We start from the raw sequence: 22,123 nt of genomic DNA, 5'->3' as shown, positions 1-22,123 counted from the left end.
TCCTTTTAAATTTTTTTTAAAGTCTTATAACTAAATTCATTTATTACTTGAATTGACAGAATAACCTAAATAGGTTTTTGTAATGTTTAATATTAAACTGGTCTGGTGCACAAAGTTTTCTTTTACATTTTTGTTCTTTTGCTTTCCACCCTTTCCCTGTCTTGTGCAGTTTTTAAAGAGCTTTTAACACGGTTGTCAGAGGAAAAAAGAAATGGTGCTCCCCACCTGCCTAAAATTGGTGACATTAAAAAGGCAAGTCGTTATTCCATCCCAGACCTTGCCGTCGATGTGGAGCAGGTAATAGGATTGGAAAAAGTAAATAAGAAAAGTAAAGCCAACACAGTTGGGGGAAGAAATAAATTAAAGAAGATACTTGACAAGACTCGAATAAGTATTCTGCCTCAGAAACCATACAAGTGAGTTTTTAATTTCCTCTTAAATATTGGCTTTATGTTAAATTTTTATAATTTCTCGTGTTACTTATAATTTATCATGATCCCTTTTTTATTTATTAATGCAAACCATGCTTATATCTGAAAAATGTACTAGAAAATATTAGGCTGAATATCTGAATGATCATAGACTACTAACAATGCAGTTCCTGACATCAATATGGACATATTTTACTTGTTAGAGATAAAGTGATGGCACAAATAATTTTTCATGTCATTTTCTGTTTTCTTTTAAGAGGAGTGTTAACCGGAAGCATCCCAGGCAGTTAATTTCAGAATAACTCTGCAAGCAGGTTTGCTTGCAGGTGATTGATAGGAGCAATAATTTCAATTAATCCACATTCCAGTGGTCTAGAATTTCTGTGTACTGCCATAAGGGAGACTGAGGTTGAAATTCTAACTTGGGTTCTTTGACAGAATTGAGTATTTTTTTAATGAAAGCTAAATACGGTATCTGATATCTTTTATTCTATGAACACATTTTAGAAATAGATTGGATTGTTAGGAACAATAGAAGGATGAGATTTAAATGATTTTATGGGAATCTGGTTCTTGGCCAAGACAGATGGCATTGATGGGGAAAAATGAATTGTAGAACGGTAGCTGATGTGTCATCAGTGTTTTCTCTTGCATTTTTCTTTTCTGTGTCCCATTGAGGAAGAAATTTATTCTATATAAATTAATGAAAAAGGCACTTGTGCTGAAAATTTAGGATTTTTTCCTGATAATACTTTAAAAAAAAAATTGCCTAACCTAATGTTAGGTATTCTCTACTAAATGAATACTGTTCTGAAACATCATAAATAGAATGTTAGTAATGTAAAGGTTAAATGAATATAAATGTAATCCAGTATTATAGCCTAATAATGGATATTTCTTAAATTGACATAGATACTTCACTAGAGGAGAATCTGTAAATACTCCTTTTATGTTGTTTGTCTTTAGAATGTTTTATTTCACTGGTCTTGTATGTTTGTTCTTCTGATGAGCCATGCATACTGTTAAGCATGATTTTTCACATTGTTCACCATTGTTCACAACATTTGCATAAAATTTTCTTGTTGATTTTCTTTTTTCTTTGATTCCTTTCATTTTTGCACTTTTTATGTGCAGGGACTTCTTTGGGTAAGACTCAGAAAAATAGTACACTTGACCTATTTTCTCTTCCTTTTGCTACCTTTACTTCATGTGTTATATATAGCAATTTTTCTGCAAAGCCTGTTGGCATTAAGTTGTTTGTGTCTGCACGGTTTCTGCATAGAGATGTGTAGCTGTAGGCTTTCCTGTTTGTGCTTTTTTTTTTGGTAGAAACTTCAATCTCATTCTTCCTAATAATGAATGGTATTGCATATATTAAGGGACTTTACCTATTCTCATATATTTTTAAATACCAAAAATCAAGAGGGATGAAAAAGCTGATTTACTCATTAAAGTAGATATTTAAAGACTTCATAAGTCAGCTAGCTTATGTGGTGAAACTGTCCACCTTTTTTTGACTGTGAATATTGCAGAGGTCTCCAGTGCCTTCAGAATGTGTCCACGTAAACCAATCTATAAACTAGAATGAGGTCTCTCTTCAAGGAAGCCTGTCTGCTTCGTGAGACATTAAAATCAGTATCAAAGACAAATCAGTTAGAGCAGGAGATTATGCCTTCCTTTGGTCTTGCTTTTTAGTCCAATAATGTCAAGTAACTTCCTGAACTGAGCAAACGGCACCATTTCCTTTGCAGCTACTGGGAAATCGGTTTCTCTCCACCAGCTTTAGGGCATCTATTGAAATGTGCTTCTGGCTACAGCCTCTGCTTGAGCTCTTTGCTTTTTTTACTCTTCTAATCCAGAGTGGTTTTGTAGTCTGTAGGCTCAGCTGCTCCAAATAAGGATTAAACAGAATCCCCCACCTCCTTCTCTAGTAAAGTTCTGCCTGGTCCATAGTGCAGCACCCCAGACAAAGAAGCAACTCCCCTCTCCCCCCGATGGGTATAAGATTATATAAAACTGACAAACTGCAAAAGGAATATATAATGCAAGTGAGACTATTAATATGAGAAGGGTCATATTGTCTTCATTTGATTTGAATTTAGAGAAAATACTGGTGTTGGCACATTTATGTATACTGTATAGTTGTTTAGAACCACCAGAAAGCATTTTGAGGTTTTGGGGGGTCTGGGGTTTTTTGTTTACTCGGTATTTTGTGTGTAGAGTGGTTCCTACTTGAAAGACACAACGTCGATTGTTGGAAATGCTTTTAGTTGTAGTGAAAGACTTGCTTGTAGCTCTGCATAAAAGTGCTATGCACTGAGTTGATCACCAATGCTTGTCACGGTATTTTGTGCTTTATGTGGAAGTACAAAAATACAGATGTTCAGATTCAGCTTAACTTCTGACTGAGGGAGAATCCAAGAACTTTTTTGTCAATGGACTTGAGTGTTCCTGACACTCTCATGCCTTGGGGTTCACACTTCGTAAAATATTTTGGTAATACGGAGTTATCCTGTTTCTTAAAAACAAAATGAGAAAACTCAAAACCGTCATACAGAGATACTGCTCCAACCTTTTGTGAGTTGCATTGCCTTCTAAAAAGCAGTTGCTGTGTCCATGTAATTAAAGTTCTGTCTTAAATGCCCAGAGATACTGTCCTGGCTTCCCAGAGTACTGTTCAATTCATAGCACTTAAAGAAGTGGTACAAGAGTGTACTGGGTAAAGTAATTCATTGGTAAGCACAAAAGGATGCTTGTGCTGTAACAGCTCAACAGGGATAATTATCAGGCCCTTAATTGTTTCTGTTTAGGATTTCTGAGGATGGATGGAACACTAGACAAAAGCTTAAGTGCCCAAAACTAGTGTACAAATGGTCATTTGTGTTGCATCATTTCATTTCGTAGCTTGACTTTTTAGAGTTTGCAATGAAGTCAAAGTTCTGGTTTATGCTTTTATTTACATGTATAAATACAGATTTAGATGTGCTTGGTTTTTAAAAAGGCTTTGCTTATAGTAACTAAATTTTTAATTATTTTCTATAATGGCTGCTATTCAACATTTTACACCCTTAGATTATTTTATTAAGGATTTGCATCTATATATTTATAGAAAAGTTCAACGGCTAGCTCCAACTCTGTCCTGTAGTAGTAGTTTACTTCACTTGCTGATTATGAACTCAAAAGCAATAAGCAAATTAGTTCCTACAATAATATGATCATAGCTCTGTCTCTGATCCATCTAGCACTACTGAGTTTCTTTGGGACCCTGCCTTTCACAGTTCAATAGACAAAATCCTTCACCCTTATCACAGAATACTTTATTTACAGCTGTTGGGCACTTTGGAGGGGATAATGATGGTACCCAAGTGCAGGTGCTTACCTTAGCCTTCCAAGTTAGCTGGCATCACTTCAGTCACACTCAGTGAAGAGAAACTCAGAAAAGGTGATACAGGGTAAGAAAATGGATGATCTCAAAGATCCTCTCTTATCTGTCTGTTGAAAGGTCTTCGATTGTATGACTACAATATGTTCTGAAGTACAGTTGCAAATCCTGCCTGTGATGGGGTGAAAAATGTGTGAAATTCAGGTCTTATAAAAGAGCACTGAGGGGACAGCAGGATTAGACAAAGTTCAGGTGATGGGGTGGTTCAAGAATGATGAGGTGCCTTTTGAATAAAGATCTTGGCTGTTGTGAGAAATTGTCATAAAATAATGAGCCTAGCAGCTCCTCAGAGCTTAGTAGTGAACATGAGGATCTTCTGACAGTGAGACCTGACAGATCAGATCCCTTTGAGCGGACGTCTGGGTGCTGTTGACAAAGCTAGACAGCAAGGACTGTTGTCTGGAGGGTTTTAACTTCTAAATAGTGATTACTGTACTAACAATTGAAAATGTGAAAATGTAGTGATATAGATGTCCCTGTATCCCTCTAGTATAGCCCAAGCTCCGAATGTTTGTAAGCCCTGATTTTATTTCTTTCTGGACACAGTGACATTGGAATTGGCCAGTCTCAGGATGACAGCATTGTGGGACTGAGGCAAACGAAGCACATTCCTCCTGCTTTACCTGTCAGTGGAACCCTGTCATCCAGTAATCCCGATCTACTGCAGTCTCATCACCGCATCTTAGACTTCAATACTACTCCAGGTAAGGATCCTTTTTTGTTGTTCTTGACCTTACCTCCTTTCACTGATCTCCTTTTTCCAGAGTCTGAAGATACGCGTGAGTTTTATTAACTGTATGCTGGCACATATTAATGCATTAGGTTTTGTTACATTTGCTCCAATATACTTTATCTGAATGTATTAGATGTCTATTTTTCAAGTGTGTTGTATACAGAGTGCCTCTCACTGATTGAATACTCTGGGCCAGTGAAAACTTACTTTCCTTGGTATTTTATAATTTGCCCTGATATTTACAAGACTGCCGTATTTTCAAATAGCATAGTAGATCATTAGCTTACAGTAAAGCGAAAGGGCATTGGACTGGGACACAGGACATGCATTTTAGTCTTTTTCTGAACAGACTTATATAATCTTGTACTACATCTGTAGGGGACAGAGTTTCGGAGTTCCCTGTTAGTTACTCTGCCCTACAGCTGTATGCCAAATTCTTTGTATACAAAGTGATTTAAAATCCTGTTCTGAAATGGAGAAAAAATGAACACATTTAGCAGAGAACACAAAGCATGGGGGTGAGTGAGGGAGAAAAAGAGCGAGAATATGAGAAACTTGAGAACCTTACTTATGAGAATGGTTTCCCCAGAGCTCCTGGTGGGATTTGGGCTCTTATCTGGATGCAGGAAGGTTCTTAGCAGGAAACCCTCTCTGAGTTAAGTTCCAGATCTTTGTTATTAGAACATAGCTGCTGAAGAAGGAGATGGTGATGGTTGCTGTGCAGACACTTGGTTATTTTAGTCTAATCTTCAGAGTATTTCTCAAAAGCAGAACCAAAAATTCAGTGCTCTTCTAAGCCTGAGGCATTTCAAACCTTACCTGTAAGGATCGTGCTTAAACATCAGCCTATATACTGGCCAAGTTGGTTCAATCATCGCGCTTGAAACCATGATATTGAGCATCGTTCGTCTCAGGTTTTTTAGGGCTAGAGAAGACTGCAAGAAGGTGGTGTGTGACTTTTGTCCCAGTGTCTAAGATTGCTCCTGAGAGAGTGGGAAGATTGGTATCTTTTTGTATTTTATCTGATAACTAGTGTCCAACACTTTGAAGGTATTCTTTATTGGTAAAAGCATAACTTTTCTTCAGCACTTTACCTATGAATGGGTGAAGGTTCCATTCTCCAGCTTCCCATTTACCTAGACCAGATGGTTCTAGGTAATTAACGTTCCCCTAATGCCGAGCACAGTGACTGGCTAACTTCCAGACCTGTGGACACTGCTGTCTCACACAGTTCAAACAAACTCTATTAATTGAGAACGAAGGCCAGTACAGGTCTGAAGATCCTTCAATCACAGATGGAGTTTGGAGAAGTTTAATAAATGAATAATGTTCTACTGTTTGCCTCTTGCTTTGAGGAAAGGAGATAAATAATGATGTAATGCCATTTCTTCAGCGTTATAGCAGCTTTTCCATTACCTTTATAGAAAATGTATTAAGTAATTAGTGCTTTCTCATGTTAAAAAAAAAAGTTTTTATTTATTTACTTAAAATTTGCCCAAATGTCCACACACTGAATATTTTTAAATTAACTCGCAGGTATAATTTTCCCCTGTGTTGAAAGGAGGGGGAAGGGGGACTGAAATTAAAAAACCATATACCTTAAGGGCTTTAGGGATGGTTGCATTGTAGACAGGACAGTTGAATTATATCTCTATATCCTTTAAGACTTGGAAAAAATTTAAAGCCTGCAATTTTAATTTCTTTTACTATCTTGAGCTAAGTTAAAGATGGAGATGGAGGCAGCTTGCAAGAAATTGAATGCAATGGAGAAGAAAGAGAAAAGTGGTAGAACAGTCATCCTTTGAGGCCCTGGGGAATATCCCTTGGGATAGAAAATAAAACAACTTGCTGCTTTGGAAGGGTAGTCTTTGAGGAGAAAGTGAGAACAGCTTGAAATCCACAAGGAGTCATTTTAGTTTCTCTTCTGATTTGCTCACACTTTTTCATATATACTTTTTAAGGTTTATTTTTAAATGTTCAATAGTCAATAGTACTTTGATTTCTATTCTCTTGTGCTGCCTTTGCTATTTGATTGGTAGTCAAATAATATACTAATGATGAGCTGCCAGTCACTGGTACTCCCCCCCCCCCCCCGCCCGACACTGTCTAGCGGACTAGATTCCTATTGTATAGCATTGCATTCTTCAGCCTGCCACTCCGGTTTCCTTTTTTGAAAAGGAGTGAAGGGGGGTGATTATACTTCTCTTCAAGTGCTGTTTTATTTAAAAAGTATTATGCTGAATTACTTGCTACTGTTGCTATAGCTGTAATCATTTCAGTTGCTGGCAGACTTGGCTGTATTCTGTGTAGTGCTTTTGCTACCAGCTCTGATAGGTATGCAGCCTGAGAAACTGGATGGTAAAATAGATTGCAAAGATGGTACTTTTCTATTTGCTGTTCTCTGCATTTCTTCATATTGACTTCTGTGATCCAGCAGAGCAGGTTATTTTCTCCTTGCACAAAACACTTGTTTCTTGGGAGTGTTAAGCAAGTTTGTTCCCACCTTGGTATTCTTTACAGTAGTTTCTCACCTTCGTAGCATTTATTTGAATGGCAAGTATTTCTGTAACAGCAAGAGGCAACAAGATCTAGAGAATGGTCTGATTTTCAATAACGTCTTTCACATCTGCCATCCTCAAGATGTCAAAAAAATGTTGACATTGTTTCAGGCACTGCTCTGCATCCCTCTTCAACTAATTACTGAAGGAAGACAGGTTGTTATAAAGTTCATGATAAAAAGCAAAATTGGCTTGCTAGTTGTAAGGTATTTGTACATTTGACTCAAGTACTTAGGGCTGTACTGGCTTGTTATGTGTAACTGATGATGTAATCACTCAGTTCTAATGTGTTTTGGTATTAGTGCTTTTCAAGCTGCAGAAATACTACTGTGAGCTTAAAAGTTATGGGTTTGGTTGCATGACATTTGTAAACTAATGTATTTAAGCCTAAACAGCCTTTGTTGCATGTAAATCAACTCATATCAGAGAGATTTATCTTGTATGCTTTCCAAATGATTGTTTTGGAGACATGCAGCAGCAGTGGGAAGATGTTAATTTTTGTTCCTTTGTCGCAAGATTTCTGTTGCTGAATAGATCTTCCTGTAGTAACCTGAATGCATGTCATGCACATTCAGGTCTTGTCAGAAAAGATTGTGGTTGTATCAAAGTGAATGTTTTCATCTCGCAGCTGTTTTTTCAGTATTTTTTTAATAATGATAATTTTTTGGCTGTAGATGTAGAAGTCTTTCTATTATTATTTTTTTTACTTGTTCGTATGACCTTTATGATCTACAGAAAAGAAAGAAAATACGTTTTTTTAAAACATATTTATTAAAGAAAGAATAATGACCAGATGTGGTGTCACACAAAACTAGAAAAGGTTATTTGTAACAGAGGGAAGAAATTAAATTGAAAGTACTTGTCAGTTAAAAATACCTTATGTTAAGAAATCCAGTGGTGGGTAGGTGTACAATTTTAACTCTTTTTTTAAAATAAAATTATAACAATCAAACTTCAGTTGATTAATGGGTCTAGATTTCAATACATTAATGGAAATATGGAAATATGTATAATGTTTGGAGTTAGGCTGGTCATTTTCCAGATTTCCTAAAAACAGCTGCCTTGTAGGTGTCTAGTGTAAGGTTTCTGCCATCAGTCACTTGAAACAATAATATATTTAGAACTCGAATATTTGTGAAGTGTTTTTCTATCTCTGGCTGCTTTAGTTCTTAATTACTAAAACATTGGCACAGAGAAATAAAAGCAAGTTTTAAGTCTGTTACTTATACATTATTATGATGTAAATGCATCAAGGGTGTAGAGTATTTTTGATAATTAATACTTGGGTGCATTAATGCTACTGCAGTTTGTTTGTGTATATGTGCATGCTGACCATTATACATGTATCTTCCTAGCTACTTGTATGTACATGTCTTCCTTTTGTGTGTGACACTAGGGTTGAGTGTCAGACTTAGGTAAATGAATCTATTTTCTTAAAAACATCCTTGGAAAGATTGACACTCCTATCACATAATTTGCTTAAATTTCTTAGTATGTCAAGTGTATAGGGTAGTGTTGTTGAGTGTCCTTGATTTTTTTTTTCAGACTTAAATGGAACTTACCAAGACTCTGTGAAAATCAGACTGCTTGTTAGTTCATCTGTCCAAACTCTGGAAATGTTAACATATTTTTGTGATTTGCCCTACTGATATCTTAACTAACTTGCTAATAGAACTAGTCTTTCATTAAAACAAATCAAAACCAAATTAAACCACCACCACAATCAACACCATCAAAACCAAACCCAAATAAACAAAAAAACCCCTCAAAAGCCCAGCTGTTTTATATGAAGTAGAGGTGAAATAATGATACTGAAGTAAAAATGTTTAGCACTAGTAATTAGGCTCAATCTGACTGATGTTCTTGCTTGTTCTTATACCACTATTTTTTTTTTCCTTACTAAATTGCATACCTTGCATGTAATTTTTCTTCCAGACTTACCAGATCAAGTTCTGAGGGTTTTCAAGGCAGATCAGCAAAGTCGCTACATCATGATCAGTAAGGACACAACAGCAAAAGAAGTGGTCATCCAGGCTATCAGGGAATTTGCTCTCACTGCGACCCCTGATTCATATTCACTATGTGAGGTCTCTGTCACACCTGAGGGTGTAATCAAGCAAAGGAGGCTTCCGGATCAGTTATCCAAGCTTGCTGACAGGATACAGCTGAGTGGCAGGTGAGATCAGAGACTGTGAGCTAAAGCTGATGATACCAGTTTATTAAGTCAAAATCCTGTTAATAAGAGCATTATTTAATTATTAATGTTCTGTTTCTTTACAAGAAATCGCTCCTATGCAACTTCTAATTAATATGTAGGCCTGGTGACATTCAGTTTATTCTAAAATTCCAACTGGAACATTACTGTAACTTTCACTATTATTTGAGTATATTGTATCAGGTGTCTTTCTGAACTTTGTTTTTACAGATATTACCTGAAGAACAACATGGAAACAGAAACTCTTTGTTCAGATGAAGATGCTCAAGAGTTACTAAGGGAAAGTCAAATTTCCCTACTGCAGCTCAGTACTGTTGAGGTGGCTACCCAACTCTCCATGAGAAACTTTGAGCTATTCCGTAATATTGAACCCACAGAATACATAGATGACTTGTTTAAACTCAAATCAAAAACAGGTTGCACTAATCTGAAAAAGTTTGAAGAGGTGATAAATCAAGAAACATTTTGGGTGGCTTCTGAGATTCTAAGAGAAACCAACCAGCTGAAAAGGATGAAGATCATTAAGCATTTCATTAAGATAGCACTACACTGCAGAGAATGCAAGAACTTCAACTCAATGTTTGCCATCATTAGGTATTTCCCCTTAATAATTTTACTTCTAAGTAAAAAGCAAAGTCTTATGTCAGTCTAAAAAAATGTATTTAACAGAGTAAGCCAATTAATACTGCTAACATCAACACTTGGCAATCCAATAAAGACGGCATTTTCCCTTGGCATTGAACTTGGCATTGAAATGTTTGCTGAAATATTATTTGGAATGCTACTGTTACGTACTTATTGCTCAAGACAGTGAGTCAAGAGTCATTGGTGAACATGGCATGAGAGAAACAACTGTTCCTACTTAAAAACAAAAATCTAAAGAAATAGCAGTTGTATGAATAAAAAGTATAACGTTGTCACAAATGAACGGGTTAAGTTCCCAAAGAGAGCTCATCATTTTATGCTTAGTTCTCAGTATCCTGAATTCATTGAGCCATGATATGCTGCCTTTGGTTTTATTTGTATCAGCAGTTTCTTGGATGGAACTCTGATAATAATCAATAGCAGATTATGATGCCATATAATGAGCTATAAATAAAGAGCTTTTAATAAGAATTTAAAAAAGTACAGAAAAATCTCATAGAGAAAACCTTTCTTAGTTTTGTAATGAAGAGGAAGAGAGGAAACTTTAATGTGTGTGTTTATACACATTTTTTTTTTTAAAAAACATTCACATTTCTCTTAGAGTCTCCAAGTTAGGCAGAAAAACCTAACCAACCAAAAAAAAAAAATCCCCAAATATAATCTTTTCTAAAAAAGCTTGAGTAAGTTCCATTAAAATGACAATTTTATCCCTGTCTCTGTCAAAGGCCCTTGTCACATTCAATCTGTTGAATTGACCATTCAGTCAAATGTGGCAAATTCCAAAGTCAGGGATCCATACTGATAATCTGTCAGCATCTCTGAGATATACAAATCTCAAGAATTAGCTCATATATTTCAGCTGATCTCAGTGAGAAATAAAAGCAGCCTGCCTGCTAGCAAAAACTTGAAGGAAGGAAAGATAAACTTTCCCATAGGTAGAAACTAATAGCAAGACCGGCAATGTCATTAAGGGGAAAAAAACCTGGGTTCTGTACCAGCTACAGCTTCAGAATAACCTCAGATATATAGAGTCTGTTATATCAATCTGATCTAGACACAACACAGTCAAATGGATTATTGCAGCAAGGAGGTGGGTGACTGTGTTGTCATCACCTAAACATTATGTAGTGGGTTTTTCCTCCAGTCTGGTAATCTGGAAATAACTGGTGATCCTGAGGTACTCCTAAATTATGATATTGTCACCAAATTCAGACACTGTTCCAAAGTAGTAAGTACATACTGTCTGTAAGGTTTAGTTACTCATCCAAGTGTAAGTTTTATCTGTTTATGGCTACATCATGCAGATATCTCCAGTTTTTATAGTTTTTACAAAAATGATCTTAATTGTTCTACATAATACACACTGGCAAAAGGAAGTTCTCGCTTTCTGTTACTTTATTGACATGGTTGTGCTGTGCATGCTGACTATATGGTATTTCTCCCATACAAAATTTCACATGGTGTTTTCTAGGATTTTTTTGTTTTTTCTATTATTCTTGAACTTTTTTGCACTTTTTTGTTTGTTTGTTTCAAGTGGCCTGAATTTGGCACCAGTTGCAAGGCTCCGAACTACTTGGGAAAAGCTTCCAAGCAAGTATGAAAAACTGTTTCAGGATCTACAGGACTTGTTTGATCCATCTAGGAATATGGCAAAATATCGTAATGTCCTTAACAGCCAAAACCTACAGCCCCCCATTATTCCCCTGTTTCCTGTTATCAAAAAAGACCTTACATTCCTTCATGAAGGTAAAGCAAAAGTACGTCATCTTTTACCAGCTAAGGAAAACTAACTTTGCTACCTAGTAACTGATGTTGTTAATTGTTGATTGTAGGAAATGATTCAAAAGTGGAGGGCTTGGTCAATTTTGAGAAGCTGAGAATGATTGCGAAGGAGATACGCCATGTTGGTCGCATGGCATCTGTGAACATGGATCCTGCTTTAATGTTTAGAACAAGGTAAGTGTGTTAGGCAGAGCTTTTTCCACCTGAGAGAAGGCTAGGTGTCAGCAAGAGGTGCCTTTCAAGTGCCCCTAGTTGTATTGGAGCAGCATGAATTTTTTTGTTTGTTGTTATAATTTACAAAAATTATGTGGTGTTCTAACACTGGAGAAATCATTACATTTTGTGTTTATCAATATATATTAAAACGTTTTATATTATTCCTTAACTGACAGTTACCTCATAAAAATGAGATCCATCCGTGGGAGGGAGGGGGAGGTACTGTCTTGAACACATACATATTATGCTGTTTGAAACACTGAGGTGTGCCAGCCTTATTTTGATTTAGTGGAAGTGGGAGTGTATCTGAAATGGTGTCAGCTAGTCGTGTTAGAAAATGTGGAGTGAATGCTCTTTGGCTTCATGTTAAACCAGCTTATTGCATACTCTTTTTCTTAATTTGAGCTACAAGAGTTTGTAATATCTGACTGTATGCCTGAGTCAAGGCTCTTTTTAATATTTGTGGGCTTCCAGAACCGCTTGTCCTGAAGTCTGGTCTTTTTCTTTCTGAGCTTGTGATCTTTCTCTGTCTCTTCTTAAACCCATGCTTTACTCTTCCTGGCTCTCACTTGCAGGAAGAAGAAATGGAGGAGTTTGGGGTAAGTGGTTGGAGACAACACACACAGACTTTCATTCTTCCCTTACCATTTGCATTGTTTTCTACTTGCTATCTTTAATCTTCTGGTGCTTTGATATATTTTTCTTTTGTTAACCCCTTTTTACTGACAATACATTTTAATCCAGGGGTGCTTTTGCTTTTGAGGTTAAAATACAAAAGTTGTAAATTATTTCTACGTGGTTGTTGATAGGAGTGGGGTGTTCTGCTCCCCAGCCTCCAATTTAAATTGCCAAAGAAAGTGACCCTTAGTAAAAGAGAAATTATAAAATGGCAAGGTTGCAAGAGCTGGAAATTACTGTTAACCTTCTTATGCCTAATAAGCAATTATCATAATCAAATATAAAAGTTAAAACTTACAGTATCTGCTAAACTAACTTATTTTCATATTACAATTCAGCCATCAATTTTGCTCTTAACAATTCAGGAACAATGCATAGCTTTCATATAGACATACATACATTGAAATGTGCATGACATTTATTTCATCATGCTAGCTGATCATTTTATTTAACAAAAAGCTGTCTTAAACCTAACAAGTTACAAGGAAGTTCTGTAAAACTGAGCTGTGCATTTTGTATAGATTTGATTTTTGATTGAAAAAGTATTTAGCTTTCAAAATGCCTTATGTATATGTATTTAAATTTGAACCTCAACTGTAGTCTCTGTCAGCATTGACTTACTGCATGAGCTTTTCCTAATGCTCCAGTCTTCTCAGTAGCTGGCTTATGTGAGAGAGCTAGCTTGAATGCTTTTCTAGATGTGTGAAGTGATATTGCCTAGTTGGAGCAGAATAGGTTAAAATATTTGTGTAATTAAAATAGTGCCTGTAACAAAGTAAAGAGATTTCTTGACCCTCATCTTTCTATCTGTTATAGCTGTTTGACTTACTGGAATGAGGCATGTAAGCTTTGACTGTAGACTGACATTCATGCAATCTTTTGCACTTTTCGTGTTTATCAAGGGATACCGTGTAGGACTAATGCATGCTTTTCCCCTCTTTCTTCCTGTTCCTGCCCCCCTTTCACTCCAGGTCCCTCAGCCAGGGCAGTACAAATGCAGCTGTGCTGGATGTTGCGCAAACTGGGGGTCATAAAAAGCGTGTCCGTCGCAGCTCCTTCCTTAATGCTAAAAAACTGTATGAAGATGCTCAGATGGCACGGAAAGTAAAGCAGTATCTCTCAAACTTGGATCTGGAGATGGATGAAGAGAGCCTCCAGACACTGTCTCTGCAGTGTGAGCCAGCCACCAACACACGTGAGCATTGTCATTTGATATGGATTTCAAGGAAACTACTAAATATACCTCTGGTTTTTCTCCAAGGAAGTAACTGGGAACAGCAACTAGACATTGACATGGAAAATCATGTGTCTAGTTATTTCCAAGTACTGAACATCTATGAATCTTAAGGAAATCATCTTGCAGCTTAACAATATAGAGACATAGCATTTATATAGGAGATAAGGCTTTCAGATCATGTCATTCTGAAGTGCACAAGGGTTCTTTAGATTTGTCTGTACAAAGGGTATGGAGGAACCAAAAGTTTCTCTATAGCCTGATGTACTCAGGCTATTGGTGTGAATAGGGTTGGTCATCCTGGATATCTTGGCTTTGAGAGGGAAAGGGGGATTTCCTTATGTCTAGGTGTTTTAGAGATACCTGGAGCAGAGGGGGACCTTATGCTGGGTATCGGTTTCATTTTGATTTGAGGGAATGCTGTGTCTTTTGCCCTTCCCTTCCTTCAGGGTAGCAAAAAATAGTAACTCTGTATCCATTCTAAACCAGTTGTAGTCCTTATGATAGCCCAGTATAACATCTGGTCATGGTTTTGATAACTATAACAGTAGTTATTTATGAGAGTTTTATTTTGAGAAAGAGAGTAAATGTTGTTTAATAATGTACTTATTTTAAATGGAGTTAAATCTCCCCCTCTTCTCCTCTTCAACTTTTCTCTCTAAAGGTATCCTACTGTATTAATTATACAAGTATTTGAGCACCTTTTAATTATTAATTGGAGGGCTTTGCATGGCTCAGATTAAAACTCCCACAATATCTTTAGCTAGTAGTCATTCTGTGCTTTCTCCCACTTCTTGCAAAGTGCCAAAGAATACAGGAGACAAGCGATCTGGAAAATCCGAAACATCACCGGTGGCTCCCCGGGCAGGCATCCAGCAGAAAGTGCAGCAGCAGCAGCAACATAAAGTAAACCAAGCATTGCAGGTCCCTGCTGTATCTCTTTATCCCTCCCGCAAGAAAGTGCCAGTCAAAGACCTCCCACCATTTGGTAAGTGGAACAATGAAGCAGTCGGTTTAATCCTCTGAAGTTTGTTTGCTTATGAAAGGGAGACGTTTTGAATCCAATAAGATTCAGACATTTACTTCTGGTAGTATTATATGCAGGTTATGCCAGTTCATGCAGTGTGTATGCATAATTCTCTTCTCTAGAAATGGAAAGACAGAAATCTAGGAAAGCATCCTGTCAATCAGTATAAGTATTTACCAGTTACTAGCAGCTGGAAACAATGAACGTTTCTGACTCTGCCCTGGGATAGTGGCTTAACTTTTCCAAAGGAATTAGGGACTTGGAGTTTTTGAGTGACGCATCTGAGATGCCTTAGAAGTTTTGGTGTTTTTTTAAAAGTTGAACATTTAATGTGAAATTCAGGCTTGCTCAAACTGGTAGTCCTGTTAGAAATGTAGGCCTGAAGTTTCGTGTTGAGAATTGTCCCTTTGGCTTCTGCTCCCTAGTGCTTTTTTACTGTAGTTCAGTCGCTGCCTGCATGTCTCTCAGAAAGATACTGGACTATAGGAATTTCTTCTAATCTGATTTCCAAATCTGTATCACAACAGGTGTGAGTAACATATATGCATTATTAAAGAACTTCTTACATATCACTTAAAGTACAGTAATATTCCTAGTAAGTATATGTAGCATAATTGGCCCTTTCTATTGCACGATAGTAATTTCACAAGAGCTTAATTCTGATTTCACTTTTTATTAGTTTTACTTGTGCACTACTTAGGCTGCTAGCAAAACAGAAGCAGTAAAATGAGCAAGAAACAAATCAATATTTATCTAGTTCTTGTTGATTTTACCATTAAATTTTAATCTTAAAAGGACTTTGAAGTGCCATAGACTGTATTTTTGCTCGTGGTAGGAAAGTTTCTGAAGACTGACTAGGTTATGTTGATGAAGCAGCTGTGAATTACTGATAGCGGCATTGTGATCCAACAGATCAAAGATAAATTCTGTAGAATGCTTGAAAATAATCTCTACCACAAACATTGACAAAATTGTCAGAGAAGCTCTGTCTTCACTTTTAAGACTGTCCCAGGGTGGATTTTTGAGGGGAGGGGAAGAGAAAGATGGATGAATGTTGCCTGAGAAAAGCAGTTCTTGATGCCCTAGATCTTTACATCATAAATCATCTTCAGGATGTTTTTACTCTTTTAGTTTCCCAAAATAAGCTGGTGCAGAGATAGTTCTCAAAAATGAAAGGGAGAAATGCAGCTGCAGGATGGCCTTGTTTTGTAAGCCTAATCTTATTAATCTTTCCAGCTTTCTTTGACCTTCTAGGCTACTCTGAATAGAAAAGAAACAGGAGAACAGTTTCAATTCTTACTATATAAACCATCACTAACCAGTGAGATTTATATGTGTTTGTATTCAATATTTTAGTTCAAGTTTCTCAATAACCATTAGTATGCGTATCTTTGATTATATGTTGTTTAGGCAGTATTCTGCAACAATAAATCTGCATTGTGTTTTTAGTGGCAAAGTATTTATTTTAGGTGGTCAGAATGAGAGACTGGCTGCTCTAATATGCAAAAATAAAGCACTATATTTTAAACAGTAGTAGGTTTAAGCATTTTGCTTCATTTAAGCTGGTGTCAGAAACTCACAAACACACAGGAAAAAATTTTAGTGTTTTTTCCTTTATGGTGTCTGCTCTATAAATGCATTGTGAAACAGGAAGATGGACTTATACTGGACTTTACATCTGCCTACGTTAATTCTTATTTAAAGGCATTAACTCCCCACAAGCTTTAAAGAAAATTCTTTCATTATCTGAAGAAGGAAGTTTGGATCGTCACAAGAAACAATCTGAAGACACAGTCTCAAGTGCATCTTCACAGCTGTCTTCTCCTCCCACTTCACCACAGAGCTCTCCAAGGAAAGGTATTAAACCTGCAGTATTTCTCATCTTGTTTCCTGAAGCTCATAGACTTTGGAAACTTCCAAGAGAGAATTTGGACACTCAGAATAAACTACTGCTACTCCTATTTTTGTCACATATGGTCAGCAAGAGGGCAGGAAGTGTAGTGCAGAGTGGGATACATGAAAGGATACCTGGGAACCTGATTTCAGGGATACCTGAAAGCCCTGTGGCTAGCAAAATCCAGGAAAGATAGGCTGGTCTGATACAGGATTTGATGCAGTAGGTCACTCTCACTGCAGCTGCTTCTGACAAAAATATTCCAATCATCAGTGTTTCCTGTCAGTGGAAGGATGTGCAGATTGAAACTTAAAATCTTAATACAGCATTGAGCACTCTAGCCTATTAGAGGAGTTATTTGCTGTGTCATGCATCTGGATGGGATATGATCTATGTATGACTGGCAGGCTTAAGATATTCGGGTTTCAAATCACCAATACACAACATTTTACTAGCAGCCTGATTATTCAAACAATGTATATGGAACATGGATCTTTCTTGACTGTGTTCTTTTTAAGTGACTTCATAGAGTTATTTTTTAAAGTGAATTTAGGACTTACAGGGCTTTTTTTTAAAGCCCCTTTGCTTTTTTCATTGTACTTGTTCTGGTTATGAATTGACAAAATGGAGAATGGAGGCATTTTCCTGTAGTTTAAACAAAAAAAAAAAGGCCTTTCGGAGGTATGATAGCCTAGTTGTATTGCAGATAACTTCTAAGTTATTCTCTTTTCAGAATACCATAAAAGTTCAGTTTAACAGTTACATAATATAACATTATGGTAAAATATATATATATTGGGGTTGTGTCCCCATAATGGAAGTTCAGAACACTAAAGAGATGTGTGTGTTGGAGACTTCCCTGTAGCAATAACTTTCCCTAAATTGCACAGGGATGGTAAGGATAGGAAACTTATGCGAGTATCACTTTTCCTACTTTCTTATCAAATGGATAGCTAAGCCCTGTTCTTAACATGGTAGGTGGCAGTGGTGATCGGTTGAGGCCTTATGGCTCCAGACTAAGGGACCTAACCAGTTCCTTCTCTCCTCTTGGAAGTGAGAACAGTAACAAGAATAGCAATTCGCAAGGACCTCTGGGATAGGTGGGGCTTATGGAAACAAAACAGGATAAAAAATAAGTCCAATTGGATAAGCAGAGATCTGAAAAGAGGAGAGATGAATGTGGCAAGAAAGTACAAATGCCTATCCAAAATCTGTGGTATTCACTAAGGTCAGATGGAGAAGGATGTTACGTAGAGAAGACTTAGATTGTCACCTCAAGTCCTTGTAAGCTATCATCATGATTTCTCCCAAATACTACATTCACAAAGAGTGAATTTATATTAATATGGTTGGGCCTGTGCATTTCTTGAAAAAGGAATTGGGATTCTGTACTTGGCTTATAGTGGGAAAAGTACTTAATTTTTGCAAAAAGCAAATCATAAACATGATTATAAATTTTTAAAAAAATCCTTGGTTTGATGGTGACATGAAGCTAATGGTATATTCTTTCAGACAAAAATGGCAGCATTAATTCCATGGTCTCAGCAGGTGAATTGGGATAGATCGATTGAAGTCATCTTGACACAAGTAGATTGAAAGCGAAAAATGAAAACTGCACTTACTTGTGGATGTGTGTTGTTTAATGACCTTTAACTTAGCTGGCAAGAGCATTCAGCACGACTTTGTTTAATACTAAAACAAAAGCTGAATTTGCTGAACTTGCCTCTGTGACATGTTTTGCAGATTTTATCTCAGCCTGGTGGTGTCAGTGCTACCTCCAAATTATGGTATAATTCTGGTAATATATGCTATTTGGAATGTAATTAGTTAGCCAAGTACCACAAAGAAAGCTTGAAAATCTGGCCTTCTCTTAGCCAAGATATGCAATAAGCAGTCAACGCAGACATCTGGGCGTCATGTTGTATCTACTGTTCATCTCTGAAGTGTAGATTTGCAGAACAGAAAAACTGTGTGAGAGGGTCTCTTGGATTACTTTAAGCAGTAATCTTGCCCAGGGCATCGCTTTCATTCTGATCTTGGAGACAGTGTTTATGTACAGGCAGTTTTTTGAGAAGTGAGATTTCATAATGTGGGGATACAAGTATGATGATTCATCTGAAAATAATTTGGGGGAGGAGGGCAGAGAAGAGGGGGGGTGAGCAGTTGGTTTCTAAATGAGTAGTGCGTGTTTCCCCCAGTCTTAAACCCCTTAGTAAGACACAGACTACGTGATTTTACACAGTTCTGCTATGTATCTTCACCTTTTGCAGTGCTGCTTCTGTGTAAATGTAATCATAGTTTTGATTTACTATGGTAGCAGTATTTCTGGGTGCCTGGCAATAACTGAGTAGGCTTCTTGGAGTGTCTGATTAATGTGACGTTCCCTTTGCAGGCTATACTTTGGCTCCTAGCGGCACAGTGGATAACTTTTCAGATTCTGGTCACAGCGAAATTTCTTCCAGATCTAGTATTGTCAGCAATTCCTCTTTTGAGTCTATGCCAGTCTCCCTGCATGATGAGAGGAGACAGAGGCATTCTGTCAGCATCGTGGAGACAAATCTTGGTGTGGGAAGGATTGATAGAAGAATTATGATTGAACCAGATCAATACAGCTTAGGGTAGGAATTTTATTTGTGCTTACTTACATTATACTTTCATATGTGTATGTGGCATGTATAAGTGTATTTGTTCTTGTAACTTCCCCTGTATCTTTCTCAAATATTTTTTTTTTTCTCCCCTGCTCTTAAAACCTACTATTTCAATGCTGTGTTTTGTGATAATGATCCATTTTGTGACACGAAGAGGTTTTGCACTCCTGAGTATGTGATGAGGTCTACTGCAGTAAGACTTTACCTTGGTACACCTTATCATCTGACCATTTAGCAGTGCTGTAGATTATCCTCTTTATGGCAGACTAATATCATAGCCTGTTTTCTAGATGGGGAATTAGCTGAATTAGATGAGAAATTACTCATACAATTATTCAGTGATCAAGCTGAGAACAGAAATAGCTAGTAATTTTCCAGTCTGTTTCATAGAAAAGTGCATATTTATCTAACTCAAAAATATTTTACCCCAAATATCTCTTCTAGTCACCAAAAATTGGAAGCTAAAATTCTCATTAGGCTGCTGGTTTTCTAGGTAATTAACTTCTGTAATGGTGGGGAATCTAGTGCTACGAGAAGTTTTCTAAATCTCTAGCAGTGAGCCTTGGTCTGAAAATAATTTGAGCTCTGGCTCCTATTTAGTCTACACTTAATTTTCTGAGCTGTTACTTGGATGCTTCAGTGCTCTGAATGGCTTCAGATTTTTTAATCCTGCAGGGTCTGTGGATGGCAGGCCTGTACCAAAACTGGTGTACTTCAGCTTTGGGAATCCCAGGCCATGCAAACTCTGCAATCAGGTGTCTTAAATATTTGGAAGAGCAGGGTTCTGGTCTGCATAACAAGCTGCCCTGGAAGGACAAATTCCAAGAGCCTGGATAGCTGCTAAACAAAAGTGACACTTTGTCGGTTTTCTTTGCTGCTATGTAAGTGACAGTGTCAGGATGGACACTATCTTAATGGCTGGAAGGCTACAGAAAACATACTTTCTCTAGGAAGTAGCATGTGTTTCCAAAATTAAGATTAAAGTACATTTCCATTTGCAAGAAATGTTGAAAAGTTGGCTTTCAGAGTTTCCTAAGCAGAAAAAAAAAAAATCTGAAAACCTGAATATTGGCCACCTCCTGCTAAAACTCTGTTTCTAACTTCTGATCCTTTGCTTTGAATGGCTGGAAAAGCAGTAGGAACCCTATCTATGTGTCTGTTCCCCTTTATATAAGTGAATGTGGTTTGCCCGTCTTAAAGGGCTGCTGCAAAGATTTTACCTTGTGAAATGACTCCACTAAAGTGTTAAGTTTCATCAGGATATCTATCCAGTAATTGTTTGTTTTATTGAGGATGAGCATGAAAGGAAAGTGTTCTATTCTCAAAATTGAATTATTCATTAATGCAAATAATATTTAATATAAATTGCATCAAAATCTTCAATCATAGTTTGTGTTGGAAGGGACCTTCTAGAGGTCATCTAGTCCAATCCCCCAATATGTTTGCTTTTCTCTTGATTGTTGAATTCTTCAAGTGTCTTGTAATTGATCTCCAATTCCAATGCTGGATTTATTTTACTTTTTTTTTCCCCCCCTCGTCGATATGCATCTAGCTCATACGCACCGCTGTCAGAGACCAGAGGCCTGTACGCTGGAGCAACTGTGCTTTCTTCTCCTAGTACAGAAGAACTGTCACAGGATCAGGGGGACAGAGCTTCACTCGATGCAGCTGACAGTGGCCGTGGTAGCTGGACTTCTTGTTCGAGTGGTTCTCATGACAACATACAAACAATACAGCACCAGAGAAGCTGGGAGACTCTGCCTTTTGGACATGCTCATTTTGATAGTTCAGGCGAGGGGGCAGGACTGTGGGCCTCGGGCAGTCATATGGACCAGCTGATGTTCCCCGATCACAGCACAAAGTATGGCAGGCAAAGTCAAGGGAGGGAGGGCCTTGATCAAGCACAGTCCAGAGCAAGCTGGGCATCCTCAACAGGATACTGGGGAGAGGACTCAGAAGGTGATACAGGTACCATAAAGCGGAGGGGTGGGAAGGATGTTTCTATTGAAGCTGAAACCAGTAGCATAACATCTGTACCAGCAGAGGAGTCAAAGCCAGCTCCCATGCCCACTCATATAACAGTATCATCAAGTAGTACAAAGGGGCTTATTGGTAAGTTAAGTTTTGTTTACTGTGAAGCATTTTAATTCATTTGCTTATGGTTCTTCATACTGTTCTAAAACCAAGTTTCTTTTGTGTGGTTTCATTTTTTTAAAGCAAAACCAAACATTTTGGAGTCTCTCTCAATTTTTCCCCCTTTAACTGTGCATTTATTGCTAGGGAAAATTCTCACTTATTTTTGATTCTCAGTTTTGGCAGCACCTTTGTGTTTCAAGAGAGCCTGCATACATTAAAAAACTAGCTTAACTGCTGGACAGCGTTCTGAGAGGTTGATGTATTTAGATGTCTGTTCTGAAATATGAATTTCCCTTCACAGTAAGGCTCCATGTTCTATATTTAGAAATCTTAATAAATGTGGCCTGATTTTTTAGAAGTGTTTTACTTTATACATCTGTGTGACTTGTCTGATAATTGTGAATATTCCTTATTTCTGAAAATGGGATCACTTTGTGCATAATTATCAACTGAGGTGTTTCTTTGGACTGCTGAAACTAAAGAG

At 37.2% G+C, this 22,123-nt stretch overlaps 1 protein-coding gene across 10 annotated transcripts in view; it reads left to right on the top strand.

Annotated features, from left to right (window-relative positions):
• The window catches only part of RAPGEF2 (Rap guanine nucleotide exchange factor 2), a 188,664-nt gene that overhangs the window by 160,847 nt on the left and 5,694 nt on the right, over positions 1-22,123 (top strand). For 7 of the 10 annotated variants that reach the window (XM_074822914.1, XM_074822919.1, XM_074822915.1 and 4 more), the window contains 12 exons: positions 170-416; positions 4,420-4,577; positions 9,100-9,340; positions 9,590-9,973; positions 11,559-11,770; positions 11,857-11,980; positions 12,598-12,621; positions 13,672-13,895; positions 14,737-14,922; positions 16,666-16,818; positions 19,248-19,473; positions 21,056-21,615. In XM_074822914.1, coding sequence (XP_074679015.1) covers positions 170-416; positions 4,420-4,577; positions 9,100-9,340; positions 9,590-9,973; positions 11,559-11,770; positions 11,857-11,980; positions 12,598-12,621; positions 13,672-13,895; positions 14,737-14,922; positions 16,666-16,818; positions 19,248-19,473; positions 21,056-21,615 — 2,739 coding nt within the window. Of the gene's footprint in view, positions 1-169; positions 417-4,419; positions 4,578-9,099; positions 9,341-9,589; positions 9,974-11,558; positions 11,771-11,856; positions 11,981-12,597; positions 12,622-13,671; positions 13,896-14,736; positions 14,923-16,665; positions 16,819-17,833; positions 17,909-19,247; positions 19,474-21,055; positions 21,616-22,123 lie in introns of all 10 variants that reach the window. The other 3 variants (XM_074822924.1, XM_074822916.1, XM_074822922.1) reach the window with 3 other exon arrangements.

The sequence above is a fragment of the Strix aluco genome, chromosome 4 (assembly GCF_031877795.1).
Source record: "Strix aluco isolate bStrAlu1 chromosome 4, bStrAlu1.hap1, whole genome shotgun sequence".
NCBI lineage: Eukaryota > Metazoa > Chordata > Aves > Strigiformes > Strigidae > Strix > Strix aluco.
The sequence above is the reverse complement of the archived record's forward strand: the minus strand, read 5'-3'. Positions and strand labels throughout refer to the sequence as shown.